The sequence below is a fragment of the Buceros rhinoceros genome, unplaced genomic scaffold, assembly GCF_000710305.1.
Source record: "Buceros rhinoceros silvestris isolate BGI_N320 unplaced genomic scaffold, ASM71030v1 scaffold40555, whole genome shotgun sequence".
Classification (NCBI taxonomy): Eukaryota; Metazoa; Chordata; class Aves; order Bucerotiformes; family Bucerotidae; genus Buceros; species Buceros rhinoceros.
The window spans coordinates 9,697-21,210 of NW_010415350.1; the positions used below are offsets into that span (position 1 = coordinate 9,697).

The 11,514-nt window shown below is 45.5% G+C and overlaps 1 protein-coding gene across 1 annotated transcript in view; it reads left to right on the forward strand.

The window, feature by feature from the left end:
- Positions 1 to 273: 273 nt before the first annotated feature.
- The window catches only part of SRPK1 (SRSF protein kinase 1), a gene marked incomplete at its 5' end in the record, with an annotated part of 11,648 nt that continues 407 nt past the window's right edge, over positions 274 to 11,514 (forward strand). The window contains 13 exons of the mRNA XM_010137387.1: positions 274 to 392; positions 1,919 to 2,027; positions 2,418 to 2,505; positions 2,714 to 2,801; positions 4,266 to 4,372; positions 5,046 to 5,211; positions 5,705 to 5,730; positions 6,209 to 6,422; positions 6,681 to 7,109; positions 8,085 to 8,185; positions 9,039 to 9,146; positions 10,137 to 10,206; positions 10,631 to 10,723. Of these exons, the coding sequence (XP_010135689.1) occupies positions 274 to 392; positions 1,919 to 2,027; positions 2,418 to 2,505; positions 2,714 to 2,801; positions 4,266 to 4,372; positions 5,046 to 5,211; positions 5,705 to 5,730; positions 6,209 to 6,422; positions 6,681 to 7,109; positions 8,085 to 8,185; positions 9,039 to 9,146; positions 10,137 to 10,206; positions 10,631 to 10,723 (1,718 nt within the window). The remainder of the gene's footprint in view (positions 393 to 1,918; positions 2,028 to 2,417; positions 2,506 to 2,713; positions 2,802 to 4,265; positions 4,373 to 5,045; positions 5,212 to 5,704; positions 5,731 to 6,208; positions 6,423 to 6,680; positions 7,110 to 8,084; positions 8,186 to 9,038; positions 9,147 to 10,136; positions 10,207 to 10,630; positions 10,724 to 11,514) is intronic.

The following is an 11,514-nucleotide window of genomic DNA, read 5'->3' on the forward strand; positions in this document are numbered from 1 at the left end:
TTAGGGTTTTTACAGTTCTGAAGTGTAGGAAGCGGCATTGTTAAATGTTCATTTGATCTCAAAGGTGAAAGGGACAAAGGGCAGAAGTTCTAAAATGCTGGTTTAATTTTTTTCCAAAGGAGTGAGAATTAGTTGATATTAGTCTTTAAAATACATGAGGTAACACCTTAAACTATTGCATCCCCTCCATCGTCAGCCACACCCCCTAGGTGCTCTGAACGCTGCCAAGGTGAAGAGTGCCATGTGTGAGACGTGCAATGTCTTTTCTTCCAGACCTGACCCTCAGCATCGGGGCCCTGCCACGCAAACCGAGAATGATCTTCCTGAGCAAGAGGAGGAAATCCTGGGATCGGATGATGACGAACAAGAGGATCCAAACGATTACTGCAAAGGTGAGAACTTGCCTGTTTAAGGTGCAGGGTTTTCAACGTAATTGGGAAATTCCCTCATCTCCCATCTACGATGGAGACTGAAAATAGCCTCCCTCTTCAGGTGTTCAGTTGAGGTGTTCAATTTCTTTTTGATTTTCATCAGAAGGACACTATCAAATCAGTTTCTGATGATGACCTTGTGAAATTCTTCACTGTTTTCTTTTGAAGATCATCTTTGTATCCATTCTTCAGATAACTTTGTGTCTGCAAATAGTCTTCCTCTGTTTCTCTTGAGTAGAAGCTAAATACAGAGCACATGGAAGTAGCGCAGTGTGTATTTTAATATCAAAAGGGTCAAGCTGGTTTTTAACACAGCACATACTTTTTAAAAGAGCACTGACCATACAAATTCAACTGATTGATTAGTTGAAGCTCGAGTGTGTGCCCTCACCTCCAAGCACTTTGTGAGACAACTATTGTGATACTACTTGTTGTAGTTGCTCAAACTGCAATGTTTGAGCTTGAACTGCAATGTTTCTTACACTTCAGTGGTTTACGTCGAGGCATTTACATCGCTTTTAGCATGCTACCTGAGTACTTGTGGGATCTTGTTGTAAAGCAAGTGTGAAGAGGAAAGCCATTGTGTGAGCTGGCAGTTGGTGCATCTGTCACCATTGTAACTGAAGTCTTTTAGGGAGGGGACATCTGTTGCTGGAGCTGAGGCAGGAATGGTGGTGACTCTGTGTCCTATTTGCAAATCGGTCAGTTGGGGGAGATGAACCTTCCTGGCAAAGCATATGTTTCATGGGTGGTGTTTGCTGACCACAGCTGAACTGTAAGCGCCTGGAATCTGGGCTGTAATTCCAGGTTCTAGCAAAAATTTATGCCTTAACGATCACAGATTCTTCTCTTTGTTCTGTTTTCTGCCAGTTCCCTCGTGTCTTTGTCTGGCTTTTCATGTCTTTGCTTCCATCATGAAATCATCCTGCTCAGTCCTAATAGATAGCAGCTTGAGAGAGAGCAGGGTTACAGGAGGAGAATTCCCCGCTTTCAGTGGCGATGTTAAATGGCAAAGCAGGATTCAGTCAGGAAAGCAGTTGCAAGGAAAACTCCACTGGGATCTTGGGTGCGGTACTCTCATGTTGTGAGGACAGAGCGTGCAGAAGCAACGCTGGTATTTAGCTGCGAGAGCCTGTTATGGAGCATCATGAGCTGTTTTCCAGAGGTGGTCAGCCAGGCAGGCTTCAGGCACCTGCCCTGAGGAAGTACTCTTGTGGTGCTGCAGTGATGCCCTACGTAAAGAGGAAAAGTCAGTCATTCTGGTTTGATTCTATTCAAACTTTGAGATCAACTAGAGGGCTGTTGCAGCTCTTCTCTAACATGCTGTATATTTGTTCTAGCAAGGTCCAATTAGAGAAACATTTTCATTTGTTTATATGATTAAAAATTTAAACACATCAAATAAGTCTGCCTCAAGTTGTGATACTTGTTCCACATATCTGCTCTTTGGCACTTGCATAAATATCAACTTCCCTCTGTGTTTCTAGGGGGTTATCACCTTGTGAAAATAGGAGATCTCTTTAATGGGCGATACCACGTCATCCGGAAGCTGGGATGGGGCCACTTCTCCACTGTGTGGCTGGCTTGGGACCTCCAGTAAGTCTTGTTCGAGTAGTGTTGCACTAACACCATCAGAAAACATCTCTTCTAGATGAAACCCCAAACCACAGCTGTCCACATCCTAACACGGCAGTTGCTTTGGGTGTTGTGCATGAGTGTGTGGGAGGGAGTTAACAGGACAAACCATGTGTGTGGGGCAGCGCTCAGCAGCCTCTAACCTAATGTTTTGTTTTACGAGAAGTGACTAATGTGGATGTTTTCATAAAGAGAGCCCCAAAGACAATCTTCATGAGTGTTTGACCTTTTTTTTTCCATGATGCCTTAAAGAAGTAGCTCTCTTGCATGCAAAAGAATTAGGCTAATCCTGGAGAATAAGTAGCCTGCATGAGCATTAACAGTCTCCAATTTACTTACCATGTATGTAAGACAGAAGCGGTTTGTGGCGATGAAGGTGGTGAAGAGCGCAGAGCACTACACAGAAACAGCGCTGGATGAAATCAAGTTGCTCAAATCGGTGAGTGCCTGAGAGTGGGGGTCAATTTTTTTTTTTTAATTCATATTAGGAAGTTCACATTAGTCACATGCTTGATACTTTAGGATCATCTAGCTGCGAAGAATTTGGATAGGAACTTAACAGCAGTGCAGTAGATCTGGCTTTAGAATATATTCTTGCCTGGTAGTTACCTCCAGGAACCCAAAATGAATCCTCCTTTTCTCTGCAGGTCCGCAACAGTGATCCAAATGATCCAAGCAAAGAGAGAGTTGTTCAGTTACTAGATGACTTCAAGATTTCTGGAGTTAATGGGTCTCGTATCCTTTCATGGAATGAAGGTAGAGGATTGCATAAAGACGGGAGGTCGCTGGGTAACTGCCACGTCAGGGCTGGTGAGCAATGCCCAGGTGGCCCCCTCTCTGCCTGAGGAAACCTGTGGTGGAATCATCTTTCTCAAAGCTGCCTGCTAAGCTCACATCCCGAGTGATCATCTAGCCGGACAATGCGTGTCAGTCGTGGAGCCGGCGCTGCTTAGTCATGCTTTTAACATGAGCTGGGGTGGCTGCATCGGGCTGTGAACCAGCACTGAGCGTCCGAGGTGCCTCTGGGCTACCAGAGCCCGTCTGTCTTGGCCCCTCTGTTTTGCAGGCAGCTGGCTACTAACCCCTTGTTTTACTTGTTTAAGTAAAGCAGTAGAAAGCGTTAAGATCTGTAATTAAAAATAGCAAATGCAGGCACTCTAAATTGATAATAAGGTTGTTTTCTAGTCATGGAAGCATCTTGCCTTGGACTTTATTGACGTTGTTGAGGCGTATTGCTTTGAGAATCCCTGCAGTTCTCAGAACAGGCAGCAATTTGTGGCAAGTCCTAATAACTCACCCTGAAAATCTGGAAGTTGGACTTTTGTGCGTGTTTTTTGCTTTGCAGTACCTTGTATTTTATTTCAGTGAGAATTACTAGACTGCCTGAGGGAATGGAGCAGTAGCTTATAAATGTTCTAACTCTTCTAGAAAACAGTAGGCCCATGGTCTGTTTCCGCTAACTTTTGTTCTGGTATCCAACACTGAGTAAAGGTTGACTTCATCTTGTATTTCTTTCCCTCTTGTGAAACACACACATGCTTTCTGCCAGCGTAAAGGAAGGGCAGCCTAATAAACTCTTAGAGGTTTGGCTTCTGAAGCAAAGGCACAGTACTGAATGTGTCACTAGGCGACTGCAGCCATTGAGATTTTCCAGACAAAAGCAGAGAATGTAAATATTGCTGAAGTCCAGGCTTGTCAAAGTTTGTTTTGCTAGTGAAGAGGCAAGGATGGGTGGAGAAAATAACTTAGTTGTGCTGAAGATGATTTATGAAATGGAAATTTTATTATCTTTTCAGGTAATGCTTGTTCAGAGAGATCTGGCACCAAGTTTTGCCTGGGGCAGGAGCCTGGGCTGTTCCAAAACGTACACTGTTGGCTGAAGCTGTCTCAGTACTAGCAGGAAATACTAATGCTCACCTGCTTAAGTAACTGGCTCCCAAGCAAAGCAGGAGCCTGCTACGGCTGCACTGGGACCACGGTCCTAACTCCATCCTCTGGATTTGGGGTTTTGGATAACAGCACGGCTGTGCAGGGTGGGATGGTGCTGCAATGGATGGCAGCTTCTCTGAGCTGTGCCAGGAGGATGAGGGTTCTTCAGTATAAAATGGTTAACTGGTGTGGATTTCTTTTGATCTCAGTCCTGGGAATTTGGGGGTCCTCGGGTCAGGATGGCCATCTTTCTCCTTGACCGAGTTCCAGATATCTGTATGGTGTTCGAAGTGCTAGGGCATCATCTCCTGAAGTGGATCATCAAGTCAAATTATCAGGGCCTTCCGCTCCCTTGTGTCAAAAAGATCATCAAACAGGTAAGTTCCAGGTCTGACTGCGCTCTCCCCCTCGTCCCAGCGAGAACTGTCACTGATCGTGCTCTGATCCAAGAATACAAAAACCAGGGAGATCTCTCTCATGCAACAAAATCGTTATTGGGTTCATATTTCCTTTCTGTACTGCAAAAACATTCTGCTACAGATATTTATTTTCTGACACTTAGACCAAGATGGGAGGCTGGCTTTGCTTGTACCCTCTTCTCACCCTGGTTATTCCTCGTAAGTGCAAGTATAATTTTAAAATGCTGTCACAGTGACAGTGCTTAGTGATGGGAAGAGCCAGAGAAACCTATTTGTTCTTCCTACTGGGTGGTTGCCTAAGAAGAAACCATCTTTCTACATGTGAGGTGGAGGGGAGGAGAGAAGCATGAATTTATTGTGGGGTATTAAGATTAGGTTTTCAACTGTGGGAAGTTATGAAGATAAAGAGACAGTCTTTTAAATTCATAGCTAAAATCTGGATGTGATTCGATATTTTCTGGAACAGTAGTATCCACTATCCCGTGAGCTGTAATCTAGAGTGTTATCAAAGCCAGGAGTCCACCAGGTTCACTGGTCATCCCAGGCAGTTCTGCATTTTCTCTTCGCTCTCAATTTGCTCATTCTTTGCTTGTCCTGATGATAGATTTCCTTCTCTTCCCTCTCTCCGCAGGTCCTTCAGGGTCTGGATTACTTGCACACAAAATGCCGAATCATTCATACGGATATTAAACCCGAGAACATCCTCCTGTGTGTAAATGACCGGTATATCCGCAGGCTGGCTGCAGAAGCCACAGAGTGGCAGAGATCAGGCGCTCCCCCACCATCCGGCTCTGCAGGTGCTTTTTTTTTCTGGAAAATCAGTGCAATTTCCCCCTCGCTCCCCCAGATCATCACTCATCACTGCAGCATGTGCTGGAAGGCTCTGCAGTCGTAACCTTACAACAGCAATGTTTAGCTGAGCCCATCGTAGCTTCGCGTAGGGAAGCTCCTTTAACTTTGGTGTTTTACTGTTTTAGTTTGCATTTTCTCTTCAGTATGCTGTGTACAGAACACATGCAGTGAGTGAAGCTGCATGACAGGAAGTTTAAGTCTTTGATATCAGTCAAGCAAGTCTACTACCTGGAATGTTAATTAGGCATTTACTCATTTAATGTTTTCCTCCTTTTATTCATGCTGTGCTTTTGTAGAGCAATGAGCCTTCAAAGTAGCATTTACTGATACCTTTAAAATGTTGATGCCAAACCACACAAGAAAAAGCCTACGTGAAGATAATGCAGTTGCAGTTTTGGAACATAAACATATACTAATGTGGTGATCTTTCTCTTTCAGTGAGCACGGCACCACAGCCAAAACCGGTAAGGGTCACAGCTTTCGTGTGTAAGTACCTGTCTGCTTACAGTGCCTAGCGCATGGTTTCACGATGCTGTCAGCATTAAGGGAAAGCAACCTCCTGTCAGAAGGACAAGCGTGATTTGTGTTTGTCACAGACACAGGCTCAGGGCTGTCTTGGAGGTGTAAGTACTATTAGCTCATATGTCCCCAGGATGAGTTGTCTTTCTGGTGGTCTCAAGGTCTCTTGTGGTGGTAACTGTTGTCTGTGGAATCTGAGATGCCTCTTTTGGAGAATACTCGGTTCAGGACAGCAACGGGCTGATGAGAGCCACAGACAGCTGCTCCCAACCCCTTAATACAGGCTTTTTATTTGGGAGAAGAATTGTCTGCGGAGTGTTCACCTCAGACTGCTTCCTCAGGTCCAAAATAGATTAAAACTGAATGCATTGTAGATTTATTGGAATATGAAATGCTAAGTGCAATTTCTCTGCTTTTGTGTAGGCTGACAAAATGTCAAAGAATAAGAAAAAGAAGTTGAAAAAGAAGCAGAAACGACAGGCCGAGTTGTTAGAGAAACGAATGCAAGAGATAGAGGAAATGGAGAAGGAAGCAAGCCCTGGGCAGACACAGCCTGAAGAGGAGGAGGAAGCTCAGAGCCCTCTGGAAATGTTCATAAAAGCTAGTCCGCCTGAGGAAAATGTCAGCAAAAAGACAGGTATGGACCTGAAGTAGTGCTAAAATAGCCCAGCGTTGTCCTTTTGCTCATGCTAGTTTGAGTGGAGTGAGCACCTTTAGGAGAGGTGGCCAGGGTCACTTAACCTGTTTGCGCTACCCATTAAAGAGGCTCTGAAATATGCTGTTACAGACTGGATTAATGATCCTGTACAGCTACGTTGTCGGGGTCCCTTGAACAGCTTCAGCTATTACTTTGTTTAGACATACTCTGCTATCTTCTCCTTTTTCACTCCTCCAGCAGAGGCTGTTGTACCCAAGCAATCTATTCTCATGGAAAGCAGCATGGAAAAATGTGCTACAGAAATAAACTGCAATGGAGTGGTACAAAGGACGGACTTCCCAGACTCCGGCAATCAAGGGTCTGTGCGACTCGAGGACGACCTTCGTAATGCCAATGACTGTGGCGATCACCCTCACACTCAGAAGAAGGAGACCTTCCGTAGCTGTAATTACAGTCAGCGTAATGGTGACTTGGAGAACAGCCCTCAAGAAGCAATGTTGGACTCATTGGTGCCCTTAGTTTCAGAAGATTCCATGGTGTGTCAGCCCATGTCCAACGAAGAGCGATCATTCAATGAGCAGGAGATCAACCATTTTCAAGAAAGCATCCGGACAGAGATACCTTCCGAGGACGAGAATGAGAATAACAGCCCATCCGACAACAAAGGTACAAGAGGAACCCGGTGGGGAAGGGCTTCTTTTGCCATTGTCTTCCCAGAACTGGAAATGCAGCCTGACTGAACCAAATCTTACGCAGCGTAGGAAAAATCCTCTTTAGTGCTTTCATTTAAATATGATTTGTTTCAAGTCATATAGTGTAGGAGAACATAGAGTATACAGCAGTTTAAACACGTTCTAGGTGTGCAGCTTTGAAAAACTTGAAGCAATGGATGAAACTGTCCTTTTTCACATCTTTTCAGTCAAGGTCAGATGAAGTGTGTCTGCTTGGAGGAGGGAGAAACTAACAGTTGTACTCTTAAAAAAAAAAAAAAATTCCTGTGGCACTTCCTTGGCCAAGTGCTGTTGGGGAGCAGCAAGTGAAATTTAAAGACGTGGCAAGTCAAGCTGCAGTTGGTGGCTGCCCCAGTCGATGACTGTATCAGGCGTCCTTCTCCCAGCTCTCTCCCAAATTGCTTCAGAGCTGGATGGAATTTCATGACTTAATATTTTTGCTCTCCGCTGTGTCACTGAGGCTTTCCCAGTACATACTTCAGCTCTTGTCACAGTCTCTGCTGCAGCAGTGAGTGATGGGTAGGTCAAAAAGATGCTGTAATAGGTGGACTCCTCTCCTTCAAAGGTTTAGGAAGACTTCAGGGCGGAGGGGCGTGTTTCTGGCAATGCCCTTCTTTACAAAGCCTGTCTAGATACAGACAAACTTCTTAAGGCTGTGCAGAGCGTGCTGGGAAAGTGCATGTGTTTGCTTGTCCTTCTGCTTTGTAACACTTGTTGGATCTTAGTGGAGGTGGGTCTGATGTTCATAGTGCAGACCTATGCTGACTTTTATACCTGGGCTTCAGGGAGGGAAAAACTCTGATCCATAAACAAAACCCTTCCCGGGCAGAGAGAGGGCTGTAGGATTTGGGTGACAGATGGTGACACTGTCCATGTAGCTTTAATCAGCTGTTGTACATGTTGCCTCTAGGAAAATCAGCTGCTGGGAATTTCCTTCTTAATCCTCTTGAGCCCAAGAATGCAGATAAGCTCAAAGTGAAGATAGCTGACCTAGGAAACGCCTGCTGGGTGGTAAGTTCACAGCCTCCTCACACCAACTCTTTAAACCTGCTAATTCATTCACAGTATGCCAAGATGGGTAGGAATCTGTCTGTAGATTCCGAGTCCTGCTTGTGAACGTAGTGACAGTGCAGAACTCTGCTGGGGGGGAGCAGGGACACACAGGCAAGGTGGTTCTCAATGTCAGCCAGTGCTCTAGGTGCCTCGCTGGTCATTTGTTACTTCTAATAGACCCACGGACAGTGTCACATAGTGTGTGGAAATCTGCACTTAGGAAAGTTCTGGAGAATGAGCAAGCTGCAGACAGTTGCTCTGATGTGCTCGTTCTGTAGTGTTACCAGCTTGTCAAATCATTTCAGTGGATTCCTGAGCACGTGAGACTCGTAAATAGTTTTAATCTTTAGTTGTGCTGCGCTGCTTCTAGATATCTGGTGTTTCAGACAGAAGAAAAGTCGATTTTACTTGGCTTTTGAAAAGGTAAAACACTTCAGGTCTTAGGGGAGAGTGTCTCAAACTCGGAACTGCACATCAGGGACTGCAGCGTGTGGCTGTCTCTTACATTGGTGTCACTTCTCTGTGGATGGTAGCTGCATCCTGGCCTGTCGCGAGCAGACAGGACAGGAGCAGCGCAGCTCAAACCATTGGCCCTTACTCAGTTTCTGTGACTTGCTTTCCTCTAAACTGCTGGAGTGTCTCACATAGAGCATTTAAACAATACTTGTAGGACTCTCAGGAAATAATGAGGATGTAAAATTCAGATGAAATGTAACAGCAGTGAACTTTGATCTGCTCTGGCCTTCTGGGTCGTGGACTCGCCTCTTTTAAACGGTCTCGAACTGTTCAGTAAAACATCTCTCCTGTTTAGCACAAGCACTTCACTGAAGACATCCAGACGAGGCAGTACCGATCCCTGGAGGTGCTGATCGGATCGGGGTACAACACCCCTGCTGACATCTGGAGCACAGCCTGTATGGTGAGTGGCTCAGCTGGGGCCTTCAGACGGTTTCTGTGGAGTGTTGGGGGAGATGGGTGTGCTGAGCACCTCAGGCTGCCGAGTCCCTGGCCAAGCATTTTAATCACGCACATCCTCTGCATGTTTGGAACTGTTTATGATCTGGGCAATGCTGAGAGGAGGCTGAAGCTGTAGCTGTAACAGCTGACCAGTGTAGAATATTGTGATTTTAAAAATTAATCACTCTAATCACACTGCCTGTGCCATTTGGTGTCTCCACTTTGACTTCTACAAATTGAAGCTTGGGGTTATTTTTTAAGCTTGGAAAATAGCGAGTAAAGTAATTCTCACTCTCTTGGAAAACAAACTCTGTTTGTTGACTGTGGTAAACCAGAGTGTGGGAGAGTCGTGTTGTCTCTGCAGAACGTGTGGCCAAAACTGTGCGGTGATTGGGCTGCAGCAGTCAAAGCCGTGAGAACGCGGCAGGTCAGGGGTACTGCTGTGTGCAAGGGAACATGGGAAGAGGAAACGTGTCGTGGAACTTAGGGGAGGTGAAATGAGAGCAACTGTTTTCTTCATTTCAAACAGGTTTTTATATCTACAGACGAGTGTTCAGAGATGGACTGTTTAAAAATGTTGTTTTAATATCTGAAATTTGGAGGGAGGGTAGTATCTCTGTAAAAAATCCCAGGTTTGGATGTACCATCGTTTTACAAAATGCAGTTGAGGCAGAAGAGAGGCCAAAGCATGTCAAGTGCCTTAATTTTGTCCGGTTTCCCACAAACACCCTGCGTTGTGCTCCTGTCCAGAGCTCAGCACAAGATGTGCCCGTGTCGTTAAAGTGTGGCAGCGTCGTTTCACAGCGTAAGACGGTGCTGGTGCACTGCTGGTCCTCAGGTTATTCTCCCCAGTGCTTCGCCTCTGGCCTCAGAGATGGGTAGATCTGCAGCGCATCTAACGACGTGTGACATGCGCTGAAGTGATTTAATGTGCTTCTTCCTATTTGTCCAGGCCTTCGAGCTGGCAACGGGTGACTACCTGTTCGAGCCCCATTCTGGGGAGGAGTACTCACGGGATGAAGGTGTGTTTTTCCAAGTCTTTCCTTTTTAATCTGGGATGTGAAACGCAGTGATGCTGCTGCAGAGTGAGCCTGTTCTTACGAGCCAGCAAGGCCCAGGCTCTGTGTAAAATGGTTGTTCCCCAAGTCAGTGCTGTTGGGGGGGACAACTGTGCTCGAGCCTCCATGCAAGAAAGTCCCTGCTCTTGTTGTGGGGTTTCCCACAATCCTCTTACTCCTGGATTCCCTGTCTTGCTCCTCAAAACTATTCACACCTCAAACAGCTCTTCACCTTTTTTTTCTCCTTGCTTAGTGTAACCTGATTTGGGGTGGATCTCTCTTTTAAGGGAGATAATGTCTTTGTCCTTTGATCCCAGAGAAGGAAACTGGGGCGTAGAGGTGTCTTCTGTGGTTGTGTCTCACTGTCTTTTCTTTTGAACAAATGCAGATCACATTGCATTGATCATAGAACTGCTGGGGAAGATACCTCGCAAGCTCATTTTGGCAGGAAAATATTCCAAGGAGTTTTTCACCAAAAAAGGTAAAAGGAAACAGAGCAGTGTATATTTGGGGCAGGGGCTGAGGGTCACAGTGACGAGTGCCTTGCTGGAGATAGCAGTTAGCAATAGGTGCCAGCAAAGATGCCTCTTAAGTCCTTCCTTTGCTTTCTGAAAGGCGTTCTCAGTAAAACCACAGCTAAAGATAAGGCATTCTTGTCTAAGTGCTACAAGTCTGCTACACCCTAGTCCTTGACGTCTCGGTGCAGATCAAGTGCAGCAGGTAGAAAAACAACGCAATAGATACTTCTTCAGGTGTGATTTGGCTTTGTGTAGCTGGTCTTTGTCAGGCAGAGGTGCTGACTCCCCTGTGAGGTCTTCTCCAGACAGCTTTGTTCTGTTGCCAGCCTGCCAGTTGCATAATGAGTGCCATGGATCCTGAGCCATGTTGCTCAGGACACCTTGTGCTGTTATCCCCAAGAACCCCACAAACCTGGTGAGGCTCAAGAAGAAGTTTTTGACTTTGGTTTAATTTTTTTTTTATAAAACCAACCGTTTTTTGTTAGTGGTGTATCGCTTCCTCGAACAGTGCGGCGTGCGTAGCCTGTATCCCAAAGTCAGTGGCACGGTGTTTATCCGTCCTGCTGACTGGGGTCACTGGTGATCTGAAGAAGTTAAACAATATTTGCTGATACTGGATCAGAAATAGCAGGAGGGAAAAAAGTCTTCAGGGAAGTACATTTCTAGAACAGTCTACAAAAACAGATAGAAAAGGGGTTTATAATTTCTCTTCAGCGTGTCCTACTACTTCACACTCCCTGTGCTCAGCGGTTCA